The sequence below is a fragment of the Balaenoptera ricei genome, chromosome 2 (genome assembly GCF_028023285.1).
Source record: "Balaenoptera ricei isolate mBalRic1 chromosome 2, mBalRic1.hap2, whole genome shotgun sequence".
In the NCBI taxonomy this organism is placed as follows: domain Eukaryota; kingdom Metazoa; phylum Chordata; class Mammalia; order Artiodactyla; family Balaenopteridae; genus Balaenoptera; species Balaenoptera ricei.
Genome location: NC_082640.1, coordinates 8576890 through 8601323, shown reverse-complemented (window position 1 = coordinate 8601323; position 24434 = coordinate 8576890). Strand labels below are relative to the sequence as shown.

Below are 24434 nucleotides of genomic sequence, written 5' to 3'. Positions count from 1 at the left end.
AGATAGATTTCTTTCCTGAGCAGCGACATATTTACATGGAAAAGGCATAACGGAAGATCCTATTTGTTTGCAATCAGTGTTGATCACCTCGGTACAGAGGCCTTCGTTACTTTGCCAAGGACAGGCTTAGGAAGTATAAGATGCTGTCCTGATGGGCTTGCTTCCAGACGTGCTTCAAGTTCTCAATGGCTTGTTTCCATTTTTGGCAGGGGTTAACCCACACCGGTGGCAAATGCTTCAGCAAGGCTTTCCATCCCGGGATGCTCTTGGCTGCCAGATTTCTAGTTTCATGCAGTGTGGGTTAGGGGGCCAGGGATGTAGTTGCAGCAAAAGTTCCACTAAAGTAAGCCAGTCACCAATTTGCCCATCAGTGTGGGCTTTTTGTACCTGCAGGCCCAGCGGACTGTTGCTTTGGTGATAGGATTTAGAGGGTGGGTGACAGGAGTCTGAGCTGTGGTATGAACAGCAGTGGTGGTAAAGAGCCTGAGCTTCCTGCCTGTCTCCCCAGTTGGCCCTTTCTGTCCTACACAGAACCAGGGACCACAGGGGACAGAGACGAAGGACGACGACCTCCAGAGCCCAGACGCCCTCGGTGTTTCTTCCACGTGGCACTGCTCTGTGGGAACAGTACCCAGCCTAGCACATACTGCACACAGGTAACTATTTGTCATGAGCAGTGATACAAATACAAAAATAGCATCCTAACAAAGGCTGACCTCTCATCTCAAATCCTTTTTGTAGTAGGAGGAATACCTAAGAATATATTATCTTTGTATAATTAAAAAAGGAAACTAGAATAAGAGGGAATTAGCCTCTACTAAACAAACCAAGCCTGTCTACATCATGGAGTAAGCCACTGAGAATATCATCTATATAGACTGACTTTAAAAAAGGAGCCCGATGGGGCACAGGCAACTGAATGACAGATCCCCGGAGCATGCGTATTTATCACTTAGAAACAAACAGAATGTCCAAGAGGCAACTGAGATCTTTTCATTTTGAAAATGCTTTAATAAGTGTTGACAACACTGTTTTGCAAAATGTAAAGGTACTATACAAATTCTTAATACAAAAAGAATAAATTAAAAGCAGATTTCTTTTTAATTCTGCAACTTTGTCTACAACATACATCTTTGTCATTGATTACAGTTGAACAGAATCCAGTAAAATCATTTTACATGCTCTACAAGTCAGTTTCAGGAGCGACCTAATCCTTTCTTCCCCATTATTAAACTAGAGTCCATTTTACACGACTTGTAATAAACTATTGACATTAATGTATATGTAAAACTTTACACCTAGTTAATTAAGCAGTAACTGGTCATCTGATAGCACCTGGATGGGGTTTGCTATGTGTAGAACTAAACTAATACCGAATGAAAACAAATTGGAATTTGAACGGTTTCAACACTCACCTGCATATGATCAAATTAGAAAAACCCACCTGTCTCATAACAAAGTCTGACGTAGGTGTTTTCACCAGCCTTCTGGCTAAACAGGCAGTTTCTTATACGTATCCAAAGAATCCAGTAGGGGCTTTGTATCAGACCAGGGGTTTCATATTTCATCTTAATTTGCCTTAAAGAAATAGGGATACATAAAGAGCTTGCCAGTGCTTGTGTACAGTAACTATATCATTTTCCACCACACTCATCATTAACCACGTCAGTCTCAAAGGACCAGCACTTTTATGTACATCCTGTAGGAACTGAACGCAGCTCAACAGTAAAACCTGTTTTACTTAATCTCCGTCTTTACTACCAGACCATCATACTGTTTGCCTGAACTGTAATTCTGCCCCTCTATCCTGCCTCCATTCCTTTCTGCCCCCCGAATCCCACACCCAAGTGTTTAGAAAGAATTTTTGTCTCTCAGTCATTGTAACCCAACTGGGCTAAAAATTTGATCCGACTGACTTCAGACTTGATTTCAAACTACTATCCCTGTTGTATCATCCGCAGTATGTAACCTGGTCACCTCGTCTATTTCCCTTTTGACTTTTCCTCTGGGACAGAGTTCAGTTTGATTATTCATGCATCTTCTTTTGGGAGAAAGAATCTGGCCTAATACAGAATGTTTCCGAATGGGGAAAGAAAAACCTGCTGTTTGTAGCTCTGAGCATCAAAATAAGAGCAACACCCCTGCCCGTGTCAATCCCCAGAATTGTTTAATATCATCATAACCAATTTTATTTACCCTGCAGGGTTCACCCCTAAAGTGTTCTGTGAATATTAATCCCTTCCGCAAGCTGGTATCACCAACCCAGCAGTGCACAGAGCCAGGGAAGCCCGGCCCTGAGCCGTCCAGCCTGGCCCCAGCCTGCCGTGAGCCCGCAGGGGGAGCACCGTGGGTATTTCCTGATAGTTCATTTTAACCAATGCTAAGTGTCCGTTCTTACCCTCCTGGTCTGGTAGAGTCTATTGTTTATTCTTGGATTACCTATACATAAAAAACAAAGCTTTTTCTTGTTACGCTAAAGCTAACTTCAACTCTGCTTGCCCACAAATCTCCCCCACCCCAGCTCCTGTCTCTGGCTGTCCACTGCCTTTCCAGTAGGAAGTCATTACAAGTGAGAAAAGAAATTCCGCCCCCCGCCCCGCCACTTGCGCCAATAAGCACAGCATCCCACCTCTGTGGAGACCGTGTTTGTGCCATTTGAAATAACCCAACTACGAGTGTGCACTTGTTAGTATTATAAAACTATTTTTGAGGCCTTTGAAGATTGATGGCTTTCCAGTTGTGTATTAAGCATAGCTCAAAACACATGTAAACGTGCAGCTCCCACACACCTTTCTTCTCTCTTCCTTTTTTGGTACCTGCAGACCATCGTGACATATCAAGGTCGCTGATGATGTCGTAGGCATATGGGCCCTCTGGGAGCTGATATATTTTTTCAACCCTGCTCTGCCTGCCAGCTAGTAGACATGTGAGTACGGTCTTCCTACCTAAGGGCATAGTTGGGTTCCTGGAAGAAGTGACACGTTGGTAACCGGGTGCCATCGAATCTGAGCTCTTTGTCACACGAGTGCTAACAAACAGAAAATGGGCTACGACAGTTAAACACTTGAATGGATTGCAGTGTGCTTTTTCCCTTGGCTTCCCATAAAAAATCAAATGAAACACCTTGTGAGAAAAAAATAGGGTACACTTTTACTGGTTGTTTTAATGAGAGAGAACCACTTTTGGCAACCATCACCTTACGTTTCCTACAAATCCGCAAAGGAAAGCAGCTTTGTGTCTTGGGCTGAACCCCCCATGCAGGCCGGGGCTAAGCGGACATTCCGCTACTCCCCGTGGGTCTGTTCTCCTTGGGGTCCAGACTCATGGAGATCCAAGTCAGCAGTGCCAGCCAGGGGTCCCCCGACGTGGCCATCACATGGGGTTAGTTTTCAGGCTCTCAATGGAGAGGGGTGAAGAGGGGCACCCGTCACAGATGGCTGACGTTCACGTGTGGGATGCAATAGCAGTGGAGGATTTAAAGGAGGTCTCATTGCAGAAAGAATGTCTTCCTCTTGGCCCCTCTTAATTTTTTGTGTGTTTTTAGTTTTTAATTTTTTTAAATCTTTGGCAGCATAACTGACTGTGATCCTTGGATGCATCTCTGACGTGTTCAGCTTCTGTTTCCGTTCTCCCTGCTCCCGCAACAGTCACTCCTCCCAGGAAGTAGTTCAGCTGTCCGCTGAATGTTCGCACGAGGCATCTTCGTCACCAAGGGCTTGGTGGGCCTCCAGGGGGGCCCCAGCTTTCACAGTCTTTCTGGATCGCCCTGTACGTAAGTCCCCTCTCCTGGTCTCCACCAATGCCACTAGCCCACAGGAATCCAGGCCAGCCAGCTTCCCTGATGGTTCCCGGCCAGGGGGCTGTCGCAGCAGGGGGGAGCCACCAAGGTGCCGTTGAGGATTGGTGCCTGGCTCTCTGGGCAAGGGAGCCAGGGGACACACAGTGGGACCGGAACCTTCCAGAATGTCTCCTCAGTCAGGTTGTTGGAGGGTGAGGGGGACGCGGAGACAGGAGAAGAAAAGTGCTGAGGGCCGAAGCTGGTGCAGGGTGACACTGCGTCTGGGTAAGGCAAATGAGAGGCAGTGAGGTGATCTCAGAATGGCGTCGAGGCGGCCAGATTGAGGCCGGCTGGCTCACACGAGGGTCCCGGGCTTGGCTTTTTCTTGCCCGTACCACTGGACATCAGCTAGTTCTGGATAGAGGGAGGAATCCAGGAAACAGCTATCGTTGTAGCTCCTGCAGGGAATCCAAGGACGAGAGGAGACGGTTAGGGGGGAATGTCACTTAGTCTGCGTTCAGAAGTACATGTTCATAGGGGGCCAGTAATGATCACTAGTCTTCCCTGTTCATAAGGAACCAGGCCTGCGACAAGGCTGAGTGTACAGCCGGCTCACGCCGACGGGGAAACATTCACACAAGAGGGGACCTAAACCTTGCACAGCGGTGGAGGGAAACGGAGCTAACACTTACGCGGTGGTCCTCAGGCTCGGCTGCATGTGGGAATCACCAGGGAACCCCCAAAACACTCCTGTCCGGGCCCACCGTGGAGATGCTGGTTTAATCGGTCTGGGGTGTGCTTGAGTGTCGGGAGCGTTCACATCCCCCCACGTGACTCTCCCACGCAGCCAAGGCCCAGAACCCCTCCGGCTGGAGTCCGCAGGATTTTTTTTTTTCTCAGAACAGTGGCTTGCTTTGTCCTCCCTGAGATCCCAGGTGTAACCAGCGTCCCCCAGATATTTATTCTGTCCCGGAAGCACATGTGAAATGGCAGGTTTCCCTGTAGGGAAACTGAGGTGATATTTTGCATGGAGTCTTACTGCTGTTTATTTGAAATAACATGTATTGTTGTGTGATTATCAAAAAAAGTATTGAAAATATATAGAAAAGCGTATAGAAAAGACTTTGTAAAAAAATACTTGCAGCTGTGCGTCACGACGCAGGTTGGGTACAGTCGTCCCTTGGTATCTGCAGGGAATTGGGTCCAAGAGCCCTCCTGGATACCAAAGTCTGAGGATGCTCAAGTCCCTGATATAAACTGGTGCAGTACACTTGGCCCTTCGTATCTGTGGGTTCCTCATCAGTGGATCGGAGGGCCAGCCGACTGTATTTGTTGGAAAAAACCTGAGTACAAGTGGACCTGTGCAGCTCCAATCTGTGTCGTTCAAGGGTCAGCTGTGGTCTTTACATATCAAGAAGCGATCACACGGATATGCTGATGCCCATGGTCATTACTAGGCGTCATTATTAGGGAAACGGCCCCTCCCCACTGATCCTAAGCTAGCTCTTTCAGGGCTAAAGATCACACTTCATCTCAGTGAATCTAGGAGTGGGCTGGAATTTGCCCAGGAGGCGCCCAGACGCTGGCCCAAGGAGATGGGGTCCTACCTTCCTCTCCCCGCCCTGCTGGCCGCACGCAGCCCCTGACGTGGGCGTGGCTGACCTCGGTGCCCTGTGCAGGAACAGCTGCAGAGCGGCCTGGATTACCGCCTGTGCTCTTCCTTTGTTTAGAGCTTTTACTCCTGGTAACTTCTGAGTGTTCATTTGTGCTGATTTCTAAAGGGATGAAACCTGTAGGCCTTTAACCACAGCCTTCAGTTTTTGGAATAACATTCCTGTGAGGGACACGGGTCTGTGCCTCTGAGTTAGTAGGTGTGGGTTTGTTCAAGCTGGGTTTTCAAGTTTGACCTCCCCAGAGCACACGCCGTTTTGGGGGTAGAAATACCTATTTGGAAACAGCATCAGGACTTTGCATAAATGTCAGAAGATGATTTCCTCCCCTGCCGCTGATCTCCCCATGCCCTGCGCTACCGTTATGGCTGTGGACGGGTGGCAGGAAGAGACTCAAAGAAAAGCAGGTTTCAGGAGCGTCTTCAGCACAACCTCGTGAACCAGTTTATGACTGAGAATAAGCCATCATCACCATTTTTCTATTTGATTTGCTGATTTCTCTAGGAACAAGTGGATGAAGGCATTCTGGATTTCGTGAAGGTTTCTCATCTGGCTTTTAAAAAACCCATCAACGTTGGAAAACCCAAGGCCTTTAAAGAGAGTCCTGTGCCTGGAACCCCTGAAATATATACTGGGGTTAATACGCTTAAAGGTGGCTTCAGAAGCAAAGTAACATCAAGGCCCTAATTCCGGAACTGGCCCTGCCCGTCTATCACTGTCTTCCGGTGGTAAGTAGCTGATCCCATCCTACCCACCCTGCAAACTCTCTCTCCACCCTGATAAAACTGACCTGTGCCATCGTGCCTGAGGGATTGAGAGACTTTTCGTGGCAAAAGGTGGTTGGACCCCACGGTGGACGTACACTGTTCATCGGCGGGACAGTCTCTCCCTAACTCTGCGTCGTCCTGGTGGTGCTTTCCACCAGGGTGTCTGCCCTACCCTCACTGAGGGTGGCCACGTGGCCCGGGGGGGCCAGAGTCCTCTAACCCCAGTCACTGGTCAGAGACGGGCAAATGCCCGAGCAAGGCCAAGCAGCTTTCACACCACAGGGCTGTGCACTTCCTCCCGAGGATGTGACCACCAGGAGCAGGAAGTAGAGGCAGGGATGGAAAGAGAACACGCCGGCTCCGTGTGTGCCCGCAGCCATGAGGCAGGTGCGATCATGCAAATCCCACTAGTGTATAAAAGAACAGTAGAATCCAAATCGTGTTTCTGGAAGCTGGAATCAATTAAGGTTGCCTGCTCAGTTGTGGAGAAGACACTTAAGGTTTTTCATTCACCTGAGCTCCAAAGAGCCTTGCTTTTCTTTTTTCCTTCTGGTAAGAATTATCTCCCCGAAGTTTGCGTTTCTAAGAGCTGGCCTAGGTAAGAGTTCCTGGAGGAGACCAGGTGGAATATTCACAACTCAAAAGCACAGGAAAAGAATGGGAGTTCCTCCAAGAAAGACTTTACTTTCCTAAATCCAGTCTTTTACAATGTCTGCAAGCCTTTTGACATGAAGAAGGGATGTTTGGGGATTGATAAAAAAAAGGATAGGTGGGCTTTGAATTGCTTCTAGAGCTGCATTTCCGTTCTCGTAAAGACTAGGTTTGTAAGACAAGGACAGTTTCTAATTCCATAAGGAACTGGGTTGCAACTTGAATGAATGAAGCCAACAAGATCTTTAAACTTTGAACTTGTTTTTTTAACAGTGGTGGCAGCCATGGGATCCAAAGGAGACTTCTGATTTCAAGCTCCCTCCTTTTGGTTGATCTGTCCGACTTTATTCAGGACTTAGGCAAGGACAGATTGTCCTTCTGGTGAGTACTCTTTTGGTTTCTGAATTAGAATGCACTTGGTTCACATTCAAACGTGTAGTTTTCCCGAGAGCAAAACTAAAACAAAAATTGGAGGGCATGGGTCAAACACCTAACGAGAGACAACTGTCTGCAAAACACAAGGCTCCCGGGTAAGGATAAGGTGGTCACAGCCAAGCAAGGTTCACAATAGGTCACTGGCCATCTGCAGGAAAATTCCATGTAATGAGACCCCTGGTCACGGGCAAAGGCCCTCCACCAGGACAAAGAAGTATCCTGTGAAAGGCAAACTGTCAAATAATACCCAAGTCCCAGCCCTAAGCTCACGCCTTAGGCTATCGAGGATTTTTTTCTTTGTTCTAGGAAAAACTCCGAAAATGGGATCCCAGTCATCTAAATGCGTTAAGGGTGGCCCCCTGCCCCGGCCTTAGGAACCACCCCCAGCAGTTTTGTGTTAAAAAATTTTTGGTCTGTCTGCATGCACATGGACCAATCTTAGTGAAGACAAACTAAAATGGCAATGGTCACCATGAGGAATGTTCCAATTAGCCAAGACTGTTCACTTCAGAAGTGCACCCGAAAGCAAGGGCTCCCAAATCAAACAAGTGGAATGGGATACCTATTTTAATTGGCATGAGGAAGCCTCCAAAAGGCTTCAAAATTCCCAAATAGCTTCACTGAAAGATTCATTGCAAAAGGATAATAAAACAATTATAGATACAAGAGATACCCAAAATAAAAGACTGTAAGACTGATGTTAACTCCTACTCTCCCCTCTCTCCACCTTGCCTCATTATACTCGTCCTCTGTCTGCACTGTCTCCCCACTTTGAAGAGACTGCATGACTGTAAACAAAAGCCCATCAAGTTGGTGGCCTTACGGACACTCCCGTATCTGCCCTCAAAGAAGGACCCCCATTTGGGCTCTTCCAGGGCTGATGGGACTCCATGGATTCTCCTGTAACTGCTACCAGTTATTCCCTTCAACAGCCAAGGGGAAACTAAAATTAATGGAAAACCTTGCCAAATTCTGGTAGATTAGTGGAGCTATACTCTCTAAACCCCAGTTGTTCCAGAGCCTGCAGATGGGATCCTGGTAAATCTGGCAGAAGCTGGAAGGGGTGAGAATTCTGACCAGAGTCACCTCTCCTGAACCTCTGTTTGCAGTGCCCAGTTGAGAGAGAAAGGTAAATGTTCATGTCCCTTCCTTTCCAAATCCAGACCCATTGGTTGATCTTTTCTCTCCCAGGGACAGCTGTTGCCTTCTCATTTGTCTCGTTTTGTGTCCTGAGAACTTGGCTTGGCGACCGTCAGGTTGGGCAGCTATAACAGAAATGTAAGTTGCACCTTACATTTGTGGCTGAGGTCCTATCGATTAGTGCCAGCCCTCAGGGGAACTAAGTCTTTCCTTCTTTTGGTTATCTTTGGGAGTGGCTCTGGAGCTTGGGAGAGTGGTGTCCTTTGCACCCTCATTGGGAATGCCTCTTGCATCCATGGGGTCTTTCAGTATGGCCAGGAATATTTACTGTTTGTCCCCCTGACAAGATATTTAAAAGGATTGTTTAAGTAGCTCTATGGTCAGAAGTTGGCCAAACTGGAAGCTGATATACAGAGCCCGTTAGGAACTTTTTAAAGGCTTTGTCCCCTAAGTCAAAATGAAGCTATGTGCCCAGAGGGAAAGAAAAACATTCCAAAGACAAAGCTCTAAATCTAGAGCATAGGAATCTCTTGCATTCCATCTTAGTTGAAGATCTTCTCCCTGATCTAAAGAAGCAAATAGAAGATGATGCAGTTGGATGGGCTATGATGTCATTCACGTTGCAACCCAATTCCCCGCCTGTCCTTGTCTTACAGGCCTAGTCTTTACAAGAACAGAGATGCCGCTCTAGAGGCAGTTCAAAGCCCACCTATCCTTTCTGTCAATCCCCAGACATCCCTTCTTCATCTCGAAAGGCTTGCAGACATTGTAAAATACCTGGATTTAAGAAAAGTCCTTCCTGGACGAACTTCCATTTTTTTCCTGTGCCTTTGAGTTGTGAATGTTCTACCTGGTCTCCTCCAAGAATTCTTACCTAGGCCAGCTCTTAGAAACACAAACTTCAGGCAGGTAATTCTCGCCAGAAGGAAAAAAAAGATGGGGAAGGCTGTTTGGAGCTTAGGTGAGTGAAAAATCTTAAGTGTCTTCTCCACAAATAGTAATGAAAAGCGTTAGCCGTCTGAGCAGGTAACCCTACCTTACTCCAACTTCCAGAAACAGGATTTGGATAAAACTGTTCTTCTATAAACTAGTAAGTTTTGCATTATTGTACCTGTCTCATGGCTAAAATTTTAAAACAAAAGCTTTACGATCTCTGCATCTGTCTGTATGTTTATCTATGTACATTGTATATTTGTAATGTTTTTCTACCTCTGAGTGGTATTGCCAAAATTAATTTGCAAAAGAGCATATTTAATTGGCTTACAGAAAAATAAGCGATTATCAAATTAAGTATTCTAAAACTCTGAAATACAGAAACTTAACCCAAATGTTTTTCAAGTTTGCATGATCTAGGAAAAATCTTTAGTAAATGAAAGCTAACTTAAGTTTGTTGGTTTAATTAAAGTAGGTATGTTAAATATAATGCATATGTACAACTTTTATTCTACCTGGGTTTATTAGTCAAATAAGTTCATGTTAATCTCTGTTACAAAATTTGTCACCAAGGAAGAGAACTTAAGATGTTGGCTAGCTGTTTAATGCCTCGAGAAATTTTCATGACTAATCTAAACAGAATTGTTAACAACAAATGATCTGTACGTTTCTCACTGGGTAGAAGCTTTTTCCTGTTGATAAGCAACTGCCTCTTTTGTAGCAAAGAAATTACTTCAAAACATCTTCCCTATAGGGGGCACCCCCATCATTTTTGCATATGACTGAGGAACTCATTTTACTGGCCAGGTAATCCGAGAACTCTGGAGAGTCCTTCTTATGCTATACAGGCTGCATTCAGGACTAGGAGAAAAGACTAATGACATCATTAAAACCCAATTAGGAAAATTTCCTGAGACTTTGACCAAGGTGCTGTCACTGGTCCTTTTGCATCTAAGGTCCTTGCCTTTTGAAAAACCTAAGCTCACTCCCGATGAAACAGCATCTGGCAGACCCATGCATCTGCTTCAGTCTCCGAACTGTGACCCTCAAATTGCCCAACAGGACCTGTTAAAAAATTGCTAGTCATCTATTCTCTATTCCTCCTACAGGTTAAAAAGCTTATGCTGAACAAGATTACAGCCTGACACTGACACCCCTCATGACCTACTTCCTGGAGAATCCATCCGCTGGAAAAGACCCCAACTAAAGGACTCCTGCTTTGCTCCTTGGAAAGGATCTTTTCTGGTACTGTTCGCCAGTTCCTGCACAGCTAAACTTGAAGGCATCCGGCCCACCTGAAAGGAGTAACAGGACCAGAATGAACCAGCAAAGCCACTGGTGATCTCGCACTTAAGATCTCCCAGCACCAGAAGCAGACGACATCAGACATAGACAGCTATCCCAAGACAACAGGCCAGGCCTGTATAACTTAACTTGATTTCCACCACTGTTCTCTTTACTGTGGAAATCACGATGGGGTAAGTTAACCAGACTCCTCCACTTATCTGTTTTCTCTCCGGGTTGCCCATGTCTCCCAGGCAATTGCCAAGGGACATGACCTTTCAGACTCTGTATTTGTCATTTAAAACTCCGATCTGTCTGTAAGGTTGGAGACTCCCTGGTCCTTCCTGTAACCCGATTTTTCTTCTATCAATCATCCTTAGTGCCATCATAAGCAACAGCTGAAGTCCCTTCGATGTCAGCTACAGTGTTAAACTTTTGCAGCCCGGTTTCCCAGTGCCTTATTTTTACCTTTCTCTCATCATAACTCTCCTTGCCCAACTTGACACAAGTATCTTGTAAACCGTAGTACATTTGTGCCCCCCATGTTCTTATGGTTATCTAAATCAGATTTAAAAGGATTTGTTTCTTACCTCATGAGAGATGTTAAACTACTTAGGTTTATTGTTCAGTTACATGGCAAGCATTGCCAACTAAGTGATGATAAATCATCTTGGGTTATTTGTATTTTAATAACACTTAATTATTAATATAATTAAGTGTTCTAGAAATTGTGTGAAATTCCTAGAAATCTGATATGTCTTGGTATAATGTTATCAGTCATAATTCTTATTATCTTAAAATATTGTCTATCACAGAAATAACCAAATTTCCTTGTCAATTCCATTATAATGAACTCTCATCAGATCTTTAGCAATGGGCATTTTTAAGTTCTTTTGTCATTTACAGTTATTGTTTTACTCTGATGCTTTTGCAAAAGTGAGATTCATGGCAAGGAACCTACCAAGAATTCTTGACCACCACATGGCTGCCATATCACAAGGGGTCCAAACTTGGGTACATATTTCACAACTGATGAAGGCTCCACCTGACTTCTGGTCCCGTGCAAAAAAGCTGGAGATCTCAAATCAATCAAACCGACTAGCAAGAGAAGTAGCCACCATCGAGACAGACTGCTTCCTCCCAAGATGTCAGATCAAGAACATGTCTTTCCATTCTTCCTTCCCTCTCTGACCATCCTTTTCCTAATTCTCACACTGTGAAGGTTTTTATGATTTCTTGCTGTCCATCTTTTTTGCTTTGCTCTGGCTTGGAAAGATAATGCCATTGGTTCACATACCTAAGGCCGTTGCAAAGGGGGGTAAATCTAACCTCAAAGACTGCTTGAATTATCACGATGCCGGGGATTACGCTGTTCTGTCCATCACGAACTGCTCCCTGATTTCCAATGCCTCCGATTCTCTGGACCAACCTCAGCCAGCCCACCTTTCTGTTGTGTCCCACTCCCTAACCCTGGGGATCTGCTTCCTTGGCTCTGGTTAACACCCCGGGGAACCCTGCATCTAGGCTCTGTACAAAGAAAGGGACACAAGGCAAGGGAAATGAGACTAAAACCACCTGTGCTGTCTACAGACCCTTCAGGTGTACTGGCGTCCACGGCTGTCACCTTTTGGGGCCCGAGCCACAGACGGAAACAGGAATTACCGGGAAGCATTCAGTGGTTCAAAATCTGCTTCCTTTGGAGCAGCCCTACTCCGCCGGCCAGGAGCTGATGCAAATGAGGCCACGACCAGGAAGCTCTCCTTACCTCTTGAAGATTCCAGAATCTGCTGGTAAAGCAACAGCTGCCCCATGAAAATCCCTAGACTCTCTGGCCAAAGTTGTTCTTGATAATAAGAGAAGCCTCTGGTTGATTATCCTTTAGCTGAACAAGGAGATGTCTGTGCTGTGACCACCACCACTTGCTGCACCTGGATCAACACTTCTGGGGAAGGTGAGACTCAGCCATGCAAGATTACTGAACGAACCAGTCACTTTCTTAGGCCAACAAACCAGCCAACGGGATCTTTCCTTGGGGATTATTCTGCTTATAATAGTCACGGCAGTCGCCGTAGTGTGCTGTATTCTCGCAAAAGCTTTAAATGCAGCTTTGCAGCCACTAGCTACCAAGCAAATGATCTCCCTCAGAACAGAACGTCAGAAAAGGAACAAAGAGAATGACCGACTGAAAGACCGTGAACCCAATGCCGTGACCTGTGAAGACCACACAGAGATTCAGCAAAAAAAACGGTAAGAACTCCAAAGCCATAGCTGGGAGTAGCGCTAATGCCTTAAATTTTGATCACTTCTCTTAATTAGGCTCAGAGTCTGATGAAAAGGGGGGAATTGTTAAAAACAAGACAGCAGACCCACAATGAAGTCGCTTAGGCTAGGTTCCATATCACCAAACCGAGACGTGACGTTATAGTTTCAGCTCCCCCAGAAAGGAATCTTTAACCAGTCAAATCGGGACTCGCCCATCAGCACGAGGGAGGGCGTCCGCCCGACAGACCCCTGCCGTCCCCTAACGGAGAGCGAGTGGGCTACAGCCAACCCGCGTTTTCACCTGGTGTAACTCCCTCGTTCCTGCTCCTTTCTGCCTGCATGTCTTTCGTTTTGCACAGCTCCCCAGAGCTCCTTTCTATCTGCCGGACTGGCTGCTGCCTGATTCATGAATCACTGAAATAAAGCCCGTAAGCTCTTTCAAATATGCTCAGTTGAATTTTTTTTAACACTATCATCTTCCTCTCAAAGGCTCAGCCCCTGTTTTCCGAATCCCCCATCTGCCAGCTCAGGGCACTTGCAGTAAAAATTGTTCCACGTCTCCCCGCTTTGGTTCAGGATCTTGTCCTACCCTACTTTTCAGGCTGAAGTCTCACTCTTTCTCTACAGCAAAGTGACACCCTCCTGTTCCCCAGACAGCCCTGCTTGTTTCTGCATCTGTGCTGCTTTTGCCCTTGAACTGGCCTCCACCCTTCGAGCCCCCTCCTCGCACCCCGGGCCTTGGAAGGGATCCCTCTCCCCTTGGAAACCTTTTAGCATTTGTTTAAAGTCTCAGGGCATTTAATACATAAGTGCTGCAAGAGACGTTTTTTGATTGAGTAAACTTACCACTTTTTTTAGCCACTTCTGAATGGTATCCTTTTTAGTTAACCCTTGAAATGCTCTCAATTTCAATACCTTGTCTCCCCCTGAGGAGAGGAACCAGACCAGGTGTTCATGTTTTTATGCCCGCTGTAGCAGGGCTTTGCAAATTCCAGCGTGCATTTGATTCACCCAGGGATCCTGTTAAAATGCAGATTTGAATTCAGTATGTCCAAGAGTCTGCCTCCTAACAAGCTCCTGGGTGATGGTGAGGACGGTGCTCGCCTGTGGACCACGTTCTGGAAAGCAGGGCCCTACGGCGCTTGGTAGAGTGCACGGCCGTCACTCGAGCACACTGGGATGAAATCGTGGGTGATCACGTGGCTCTGGACCAACTCAGTCTGCCCTTGGCGCCTGGAGATACAAACTGCACGATGCTGTTCTTTTCAACAAACATTGAACACTAAAACCCGTAAAAGCTTCTACAAGCATCTGCACGTACGAAGAGCCTGGGAAAGTCTAAAACATACTTTGTGGTCTTTTCTGGGAAGCAGCAGTGGGGATATCTAACAAACACACACCTGATGTAAAAACATACATATAAACATCGACTTCCACATGTATCTAGAAATAAGACATGAAAATAACGGCTTCCACACCACTCAGATGTTTCCTTCTGGAAATTATGATACATACGGGCAAAGGCAACACAGCTGCAGCACATCTGAGATCACAGACTCATGAGCAGTGAAGGGGGAAGGCTGTAAGAACGAAACATGCCCTTACGATACCTCTATTCATCAGTACTTTGGTGAGTTGGAGACTCAGACCCATCCATAATGGGCGAGTTTTCTGTTGCTTCTCTGAACAAAGGAAAGCAGAAGGAAGAGAAGAGAGGTCAGGTTAAAGAGAGGGGCTGACACAGACACGATTAGTAGCTTATTAATGCGTTGCAAAGCCCAGCTGACTGCACCCAAGCGCTAGTGACACATGACACAGGCCTTGCGCAACTTTCAGCCCCCTCGCGGGCGTCAAAGACCTCTTTAGTTTTGTTAGGAAGGCAGCCAGGCTTTGGCACTTTTGACCCATTTCTTATTTTCTTATCACATCACAGAGAACAGTTATTGTTCATTAATGATAATTCAACTCAATCCAATAAAAGTTTAAGGACCAGAATTCCTTTTTGTTTCAAATTGGTCTCGAATCCTCACTAGCTGTGTGTGATCAAACATGGGCATGTTCCCAGATCCACTCCAAGGGAAAGGCAGGTGAGGGGTGCTCGTAAGTTCCAAAGCCTGCTGTCAGTCAAATAACAATCATGTATTTAGATCAGGTGAGACTGGGTGTGATCCAGAAAATTTGGAGGAGCCAGAAAGACAGCCTGAAATCTGAAGGTCCTTATTCGGGGTGAGATGGGTTGGCCAGTGGAGGTACCATATACACAGAAGATCTGTCATTCTTTTATGAATCCATCTATCTGTCTTTCTTCTTGAAACTCTTGGGCCCTAAGCCCTGCAGCAGCTGCCTGACCACACGAGCTAGAGGTGGGGTGTGGGTGGCACGTAAGGTAGTGTTATAAGGGGGTGTAATAAGGACGGGGGTAGCTGCTGCCCTACAGACAGACCAGGCAGTGGGAGTGGACACAGAACACCGGCAGTTGGGACCGCAGGGTCTGTTAATTCGAGAGAGTAAGGGGCAGCGTGGGGTGGGTCGGTGAGGGATCGTCACACCTGAGTGCGTCAGAATCCCCTGGAGGGCTTGTTAACACCCAGGCCGCCGGGCGCCACCCCGAGTTTCTGATTCACTGGGTCACGGATGGGCCCGACAAGTGAATCTCTAACAAGACCCCAGGCGATGCTTATGCTGCTGGTCTGGGGTACCACATTTTAAGAACCACTGGCTTGGTGGAAAAAGACAAGGCTTTGGTGTCGGCTCACAGAGTGCAGGGCTGAAATTCCAGCACCATCCAGCTGTGCGACATTGGGAAGACACTGATTTTCTCTGAGCCTCGTCTATAAAACTAAAAAAATCTGGGTACTTCCCTTGCAAGATTGCAGTGAGGATTATATGAGCTCAGATATGTTAGAAGAGGCTTCCAGCCTTTGAGTACACAGCAAGCAGTCAATAAATGTGAGCTCCCCTTCTGTCAAATACTAAGGCTGAATAAAGCCTGGTTTAAAATCGCTAGAGATAAATATGCAGCAACAAAAAACGTCTGCCAAGAACAGAGCCTGAAAGGTGGAGCCAGTTTGGGTCCTGTAGTTTCCCTCTGGTGTAACTCACAGCTGTCAAATTTTCCCAGACATCCCGACGGATGCCCCAGCAAACGAGAACCTGAATAAAGCTGGATAAAGGGACCTCTTATTCCTTTAGCCACTGGATAATGACAGAATGGAGCATCCACTTAGAGGCCACGTCTTAGGAGCAACGGAAGAGGCAGGGATGGTGAGGGGAGCAGGAAGCAGGTCACGTGTACCTGCCGGACTCTTCTGTACCTGAAAACATCCTAAGTGTCCATGAGATTTACTGTTCTATGTGGTGTTCTCTGCCTACATTTAAAGCTGAAAAAGGAGCTGAGTTTTGGTTTCATCATTTTACTGTGGGCCACCTCTTAGGGTCTCAAGGTACCCGACCCCCTTTGTTGTTGGTTCTGAACAAGGGCTTGGCCGGGACTGAGAGAGAATCCGAGCCTTCTGCTTTTTTTTTTCCTTAAGAAGCATCCTGACACCAAGACAGCGGACGCATTGCCAAGCAGGCAAAGCGGCAGGCCGGGGCTCAGGCCGGGGGTGGGTGTGGGTGCGTTCTTGAATCTCTCCTTGGCTGGCCTGGGGTGCTCGCAACCCAAGCCCAGCGCTGTCTGGAATTCTGGCCAAAGAAGCGCACTCGGCTCCCTCCACATCTTCGGGACCATCACCAACTTTGAAGGAGAGTAGAGAAAATTCACCCGAATAAAGGGACAGCGCCAGAAAGGAGGGGGTGGAAGGTAACAGCAGCGCCTGGCGCTTCTCCGGAGAGGAAGAAGTTTCCAGCGCTGTACATCATTCCCGGTTTCCCAGTACCTCACCCTTCTGCCGATAAGCCCTCTGTCACTAGGATCTTATACCTGCTATGCTCTAACTGACGAAGAACGCGGAGGATCACTGCAAACCAGGAAGGGGGGAGGGTCGGAGGTCTGAAAGGGGAACTCACCCAGTCCGCCAGGTTAGCATGTGGTGCGGGCTGCCAGGGGGCGTCGCTCCAACTTCACTGCACGGCGTTGAGCTTCTCTGGCTTTGAGGTAAGGCAGCTGCGTGTAGGTGGCGCAGAAGAGACACGGGTCAGACACGGGGCAGTGAAGGAGCTTCTTTCCGGAGATTCTGCCTGTGACCCCGTGGCAGGGTCCCCGTGGGAAAACGTCCACCCCTCTGCTCTCCCCACGTTTGGCCAATGACGTTTTCTCCCCCCAGCCGTGCAGCTCCATTCTGAGTCAAGCTCGCTTGGGGTCCTAGGTCCCCGCTTTGCCACTGGGAAGTGGCCACAGGGATGGCGACAGCCCCCACTGTCCTCGGAGGGGGACCTGGGCTGGCCTGGCGCAGGGAGGACCTGTTTCTCTGGACACGGCGTTTCCAGATACGGCCCCAATGTTAAAGCTGTTCTGTATTACGAACAGAAAACCTCCAGAAAGGTTCTCTGAGCTTGTTGTCTCTGCCGTTTCAGGCTTATAATTTACCACGTTAGGACCCTTCAAATGGGGCAGGGCTTTTCAAAGCTCATCCAAATCTGACTACTCGGAGCTTACTGATGTGGGCAGGATTTTTTAGTTGGGAAAACTCAGTAGGAAGTAAATCCTACTTAAATGCATCCCTCTGCTTCCTTGGGAATGCAATCTTTTTCATTAGGATGCTTAGTCCAAAATATGTTCCAAAAGATTTACCGAATCTCTTTAGGTAAAGCAAATCTACTAGACAAGTGCTACAGTTTCGACAGAACATAAATACTCCTGACCTGTCCAACCTCAGCTTCTCCTAATAGGGTTACAGGGGACCATGGTCTTTAAATGATATACATAATATATTCATTCATTATTCTCAAAAATCCTCCTAGGAAGTTGATGGCATAATTCACTGGGCTGATTTTAACAGATGACAGAGGAATCTGGAGAAGGTTCTCAGGCCTTGAAGTCCACGGTTCTCTCACCCTTGCCTGAACCATATTTATTCCTGTCTCTGCAACTTGTCATTTGGCAATGACATAATAAACGCCATAATAAACGAGTCACTGGGAATCGGGGAAGAGGACGCAGAAGCCCTGTGAGCTGGCACACCCGGGCAGCCGGCCGTTCCTTCCTTTTCGCCCGGTTCTCCCCAGGCCCCAAGAATCTCCTTCGGTTCCCCAAAGAGGAACCCCCCCACCCCCAGTTTCTGTCTATAAGATCACTCTCCCTCCCCTGGATTTTTGCCTGCCCTTAGCCTTCTTTCCAGTCACAAGTCAAATCCTGACTTGGACTTCCTTTCATTTGCTGCTCTCATTTTACTCTGATACTTGAAAACCCATTTTTCATTATGTCTCAAGATCCTCTCCCACTTTCTTTCCTACAGTCAGTGTGATGCGGTCGCTCTTTTTTTAATTGGCTTTGATCAGGCGATTCGTGATCGGGCAGCATCCCATCTACCAACTAGAAAGGCGCTCCGATCAAGTCTCTCATCACCGCGCAATCTCCCCTCTTTGTGGGCGCTAAGATATATAACTGAGTTAGCGTCTGCTGGCGCTGAAAACCCCGCAGGGACGTGGAGACTGCTGGACAAACACTGGGTTTTTTTTTAATCATCGTTATTCTTTCTTGGAGACGGAGTGGGAAGGGGATTAACTTAAGGGAGAGAACGGTTTCTTCCATTTTTCACTTGATTCGGTACTGCTCGATGCCCTGAGTACAAGCATATGCGGTAACCCTTCCTCTGATGATGAAAACTTTAAGATGTAACAACGGGGCATCAGAAGCACTTTACAAAAATTACTTTGGTCAGAACATAACATCATTGAAACGGGATCTCGAGGAGCAGTCTCGAGTTTTCCGTGAAGTCACCAGGGCAAGTCACAGGCAGAGCTCGCCACTTCATTCTGCAGCCGGTCTGCGCCACCTGGGGGAGACACTGGCCAAATCTCAGGGCTTCAAGTGTTCCTCTCCCCTGCAAGGGTACCGCTCAGGTCTCTAACCCACTGCTGTCTCTCACCTACTACTGTCGCCCCCTTCACCAGGGTAAAGGCGCACCTTTGGATAAACCCTGAAAGGCACGGACTTCACCACTGCTTGGATCTCTGTCCTTACAAGGACAAGTGGCTGCAGGGATGGTTTGCACCCCGCTGGGCTGGGCTGGGGTTTAGGATGCGCTGCCCCACCCCTGCCCAGGTCTTCCTCACTCGGCAAAACCTAGGCTAGAGTGGGAGGGGTGAGGAAGGAGGGGAAGGAAGGTCTCACACATCTGACACCTAGGTTTCTAGCATTAACCGTCTCTCCTTCCTGCCTGCTCTAAGAACACCTTCAATCCCCACCAGTTCACCTCCAGACCGACCAGGTGCGCGCCGCGCCGACCGCCCCCCCCCCTCACCTGACGTGGCCTTGCACATCTGGGGCATCCTGGTGACCCTGCTGTGCGCCACGAAGGTGCTCTGGGAGGAGGCGCTGTACTGGGAGCCGCTGTCCGAGGAGGCGGAGCTGGCGTGCGACAGGCGGCTGTGCTCCTTGTGCGAGGCGCTCGAGCGCTGGTACCACTGGCGCAGCTCATCCGAGACGGCGGCGCGGCCCGCGCCCTTGTCGTGGGCGCCGCCGTCGCGGCCCAGCGACGGAGTCCGCAGGATCTGCGAGCGCGAGGGCGTCAGGCGGCCCGCGTCGCCCTCGTCGGCGCCGCGCCAGCTCTCGCGGAACAGGCCGCCGGCCGTGTACGAGTTGGAGGTCTTGAACTGCGCCTTGACGCTGTAGTGGCCCTCCTGGTCGCTCTCCAGGCTGCGCACCACCACGGGCGTGGCGCCGCCCTCCACGTACAGCGGGTACTCCTTGATGCGGTACTGCGAGCTGGGCTGGCTCTGGCTGTGCAGGTAGACGCCGTGGCCGTGGCCGTGGCCGTGGCCGCCGCCGCCGCCGCGCGCCGCCAGGTTGGGCATGCTGCCCGAGTTCGCCGCGCCCAGCGCGCCCGCCGCCCGCTGCCGCTGCCGCTGCCGCGCGCGCGCCTTGGACGGCGAGTCCTCGGCCAGCGTGGAGTAGTTGGCGTTCATCTGCGCCGGGTAGTAGTGCTCCGAGCTCGAGTGGCTGGTGCACGACGAGCAGTCGTCCATGGGGTCCGAGCCGTTGCTGCTGCGCGTGCGCGGCGTGTAGAAGTCGGGGCTCCCCGTGTCGTTCTCGGAGCCCAGGAGCTTGCCCTGGGACTCCAAGCTGGAGCTCCGGTGCCGGAAGTGCAGGGCGAGGCTGTGCAGCCGCGTGGGGCTGAGGTCCACCGACCTGCGGGGAGACCACGGCGCGCTGGGTCGGGGGCGCCCGGGGGAGGGGCTGGCGGCTCGGCGATGCTCCGGTCGTCGGGCTCGGAAAGAGCGCGAGGCCGCAGGGCCCAGAGCCTCCCGCAAACGCGCATCTAGGAGAGCGCGTCTAAGGGCGTGGACCCTGGGGATCTAGGTGCTTCCCATCCCTCCCAGGTGAAGACCGGGCCGGGAGGGGACGCTGATCCCCGCCGTGATTTTCGATTCCGAATGGGCGATGGGGACAAAGTGCCCACGTAAGGGCTTCTGAAAAAAGTATGCCAATAGCCAGGTCTTTTTTTTTTTTTTTTTTTTAAAGGTGGAAAGAGAGTCTATGGTCACCAGCGAACCAAGATCATCCCCGTTCTGGTATTATGTTAAGCCAGATGAAATGCCCATTTTTGTAGGTCAAGAAACAGCCCAGCAGAAGCAATCATATGGTTCCACACAGTACTATTATGAGTACTGGACAGATTTCCATTCCCCCATGAACACACTTGTCTAAAACAGAAGGTTGGTGGCACATGGAACCCTTAAAAATGACGGCTGCAAATACTTACCACTTCTTTGTTTACAATTCATTCTGCTTATTGGAGCCACACGATAAATATCCATCAATATGGGGGGGGGGCAGAGTACAAGGACTGCACAGAAATTCACCATGGCTGGGTTGACCAAGTACAGGAAGAGGCGATTCCCAGGGCTGACTGTCACTCAGGGTAGACTGCGAAGTCCCCACTGTGTGGCCCTCCTTGACTCGGGCCTCAGTTTCCTCTCTGGTCCCACCCCGCTCCATCACTTTGTTCTGGCCACACCGGCCTCCTGGAACATGCTGAGTGCAGGCCTGTGTCTGGGGCCTTGACCCTGCTGTTCCCTGAATATCCTTAGAGCTTGCTACCCACCTCCATCCAGGTCTCTGCTCAAATGTCACCCTATTAGAGAAGCCTTCTCCAATGCTCTCCTTTAAATGGTCTCTCCCTTCACTCACTTGCCCTGTTCATTTTTCTTCTCAGTACTTGTCACCACTGGCTTATTTCTTTACTGTGACTCTCTTCCTACTAAAACGGCAGTCTGATGAGTGCACAGCGTGGTCTGTTTTGTCCACGGCTCTATGCCCAAGAATAGTACCTGGTACATATAGGCACTTGATAAATATCTGTTGCATGAATGAGTGAATGAGAATGAATGGACAAGAGACTCTTGCCTGGAGAGCTCAGTCGTACCCTACATAAATGGTTCACCACTTACAGAATATCACACCATCTGTCCTTCGAGCTACGGTCCCTATGGACTTAGTTTTAGAGAAAATGGAGTGATGGCTTTGGTTTTGCCTCGTTTTAGGAAAGGAAGGTGTGATTCACTGAAGCCTCACGTGTGCCTGTTCCTTTTGCTCTTGAATGAATTTACACCTTGGGGCATTAAAGGAAGTCCAGGATACATGAGGACTGTCCAGTAGAAAGATACATGAGGACTGTCCAGTAAAGACCACCCCACCAGGGCAAGGTTGTCTGGTCCCGGTGCTCTTCCCTGCTAACCTGGGTAGCCGTTCCGGCCTCCACTTCTGTGGCTTAGGAAAGCTCCTTCCATGCCCACTGTCTCCAGGGGATTATCCGACCAACTCCCGACCAACTACCCACTGGGCGTGGACAGTGGGATATAACGTGCCTCTTGGCTCCCACGGGCTTCCGGCTGCCAGCTCAGTTCTTGATTCTGCTTCCCTTAAAGAAGAACCTACCTCGCTGGTTCAGTCCTGACTCCAGCTCACGGCTTATCTGGGCCCGCGTGGGTCCAGCAATGCCGAATTCTACAAAGGCAGGTCTGGTCTAGGGAGGGAGATGGGTGGACTCACCTCGTGGAATGCACGTAGTGGGGACTGCGGACTCGGAGGTCGGGTGTGGAGGGCACGCTGCGCTGCGAGTCCCAGGGCGGGAGGCTGCGGATGGGGCTGGTCTGCAGGGAGCTGCCTCCCCCGCCCGCTTCAGCGCAGCTCCCCGTGCTGGGGAAGCGCTTGTGGCTACTGCAAAGCAGAGGAGGCCACGCTGGTCACCGCCAGACAGAGCTGCACCTTCCCGCAGGTCGCTGACTATGTATGGCCTTGGGCCTTCAATCTCGGTGTCGGGGAAGCTTGCCCGGGACTCCCCCAGAAGTGGGTGAGCCCTTATCCCTGACGCCCAGGGCAACGTGCGATGAAGACCCTCACCAGCCTTCTCCGGGACAGGCAGTGTGACTGTTCTGCGAAGCCCCTGCCCTGAGCCACAGTTTCTAAGAGACAGATATTTACCTGTCTGGGTACCCACTGGGAGCTTTACAGGACATAATGAAAAGGAAAGGAGAAAAACAGAGCAGCAGTCCAGAAACGCCTTCCCAAACCCCTCTCTCCCACATCAGCTGAGTAACGAGCTGCTGATACACAGCTAAGATTACAGCTGTTTGGCTCCAGAATTCTCCCGGCTGATAGTTCAGGGTTCTGAGCCACTCTGGGATTCTTAACGAGTGGGCTCTCTCATATGCCATTTCGGAGTACTGCTGCCTAAGATATCCTAATTAATTAATTCCCAGGGAATTTAACGACATTCAAGCCAGGGGCCAACACGTGGATTGGGAGCCCAGACCCCCGTTTCCCTGGGAAGGACGAATCTGCACCTCGAGCAGGTCAGCAGCAGAGGGCGCTGTGGCGCAGCCCTGCTGAAAGGCAGCCCCAGGGCCGCGCACCCAGGGCCGTGGGGATGGGTGACTTGCGGATGCTACTTAGGACAGCCCTGGGAGTCTGCCCAAGCGTGGACAGTGACCTCGTATGGCCTTCCCGGCCCAGCTCACCTGGAGTGACCGTGGGAGGAACGCTTCTTGACCTTCTCGTAAGGCTCATCTAAGGAGGACTCGCTCCACATTTTGGGCTTTATGGGCGATTTGTCATAGTCGTTGCGGTGATAGTGCATCTGCCTGAGTCCCTCCAGGGACTGGGGAGGGGGCGGCCGGTTGTGCGACGGTGGCCGAGGAGGGAGCCCTCTGTGAGGGGACTGTAAGGGGGACAGTGTGCTGGTGACCTGAGAGTCTTCTGCATGAAGAGGAAAGAGAGGAAGTGAGCAAGGGCCATCCTTCCCGCCCACCCCCCGGACGCCGCCGCCCTACCCCACCTCCGCCCAGACGTCAGCCGTCAGCGGGCATGTGCTACAATTTCACTCTTGTACCCTCAGATCAGTAAGGAAAGAGCCCCTGGCAGGAGCAAGCCTGCGATGGGACTGGGGGCCCATGTGAAGCAGTAATGCCCCTTGGGAGGTCCGGGGTCTGACACATGGGGAGGAAACTGATCACAGGCGCTGCATCAACATCAGCCGATGACAATCTATACCTGCCCCGTCACAGAGGGGTCTCCCTCAAACGTTCCCGTTTCCTCCCCTGCAGAGACTGGAGTCCACAGAGGCCACAGGCTGGATCTCTGATATTCAAATCACACCCCCTTGTCCCCTGCAGGCCTGTCCTTTCCTCCCACCAGTGTAATGAATTAAAATATGACAATCTGATGGCAAAGAGCAGGGCCAAGACAACTGGGTAAATAAGCCACCAGCCTTTCCCCACATCAATGTCAGTGATTATTATCCTTGCGGTTATCATTATGGCTAGGAGCCACACAGATCTTTCATGTTTTCTGTCTGAATCGCCACTTACCACTGCCCGCCTGAGGTTTCCCTAAAGCGCAAAAAAAGTAACTGCCACAGGACTTCCCTGGTGGCACAGTGATTAAGAATCCGCCTGCCAATGCAGGGGACACGGGTTCGAGCCCTGGTCCGGGAAGATCCCATATGCCGCAGAGCAATTAAGCCCGTGCACCACAACTACTGAGCCTGCGCTCTAGAGCCCGCGAGCCACAACTACTGAGCCTGCATGCCGCAACTACCGAAGCCCGTGCGCCTAGAGCCCGTGCTCCGCAACAAGAGAAGCCACCGCAATGAGAAGTCCGCGCACCGAAACAAAGAGTAGCCGCGGCTTGCCACAACTAGAGAAAGCCTGTGCAGCAACGAAGACCCAACTCAGCCAAAAATAAATATAATTAATTAATTACTTAATTAAAAAAAAAAGTAACTGCCACTTAATAGATTTCCACGTCATTAATGCCTTGACCTCCCCAGGTTGGGTTTAAATCCATGGGAACCTTCTCAGAGATGCTTCTGGGTTTGGCATCCCTTCTTCCCCGATGTGTGGTGGTGGTGG

The 24434-nt window shown here is 49.5% G+C and overlaps 1 protein-coding gene and 1 long non-coding RNA gene across 29 annotated transcripts in view; one reads left to right on the top strand and one right to left on the bottom strand.

Annotated features, from left to right (window-relative positions):
• LOC132357140 (uncharacterized) overlaps positions 1 to 24434 on the top strand; it is a 32121-nt gene that overhangs the window by 6097 nt on the left and 1590 nt on the right. For 9 of the 23 annotated variants that reach the window (XR_009500176.1, XR_009500168.1, XR_009500171.1 and 6 more), the window contains 9 exons: positions 532 to 656; positions 2823 to 2926; positions 3572 to 3772; positions 5953 to 6176; positions 7140 to 7247; positions 8493 to 8579; positions 10484 to 10852; positions 11565 to 12905; positions 13955 to 16311. This is a non-coding gene — a long non-coding RNA (uncharacterized LOC132357140). Of the gene's footprint in view, positions 1 to 508; positions 657 to 2822; positions 2927 to 3571; positions 3773 to 5952; positions 6177 to 7139; positions 7248 to 8492; positions 8580 to 10483; positions 10853 to 11564; positions 12906 to 13083; positions 13364 to 13935; positions 16312 to 20544; positions 21348 to 24434 lie in introns of those variants that run through there. The other 14 variants (XR_009500184.1, XR_009500163.1, XR_009500181.1 and 11 more) reach the window with 14 other exon arrangements.
• Positions 1054 to 24434, bottom strand: part of FRMD4A (FERM domain containing 4A) — a 491624-nt gene continuing 468243 nt past the window's right edge. For all 6 annotated transcript variants that reach the window (XM_059910391.1, XM_059910396.1, XM_059910410.1 and 3 more), the window contains 5 exons: positions 23043 to 23280; positions 22075 to 22242; positions 19325 to 20211; positions 16929 to 17025; positions 1054 to 4236 (listed from right to left, as the gene is read on the bottom strand). In XM_059910391.1, the coding sequence (XP_059766374.1) occupies positions 4134 to 4236; positions 16929 to 17025; positions 19325 to 20211; positions 22075 to 22242; positions 23043 to 23280 (1493 nt within the window). In that variant the 3' untranslated portion in view covers positions 1054 to 4133. The remainder of the gene's footprint in view (positions 4237 to 16928; positions 17026 to 19324; positions 20212 to 22074; positions 22243 to 23042; positions 23281 to 24434) is intronic.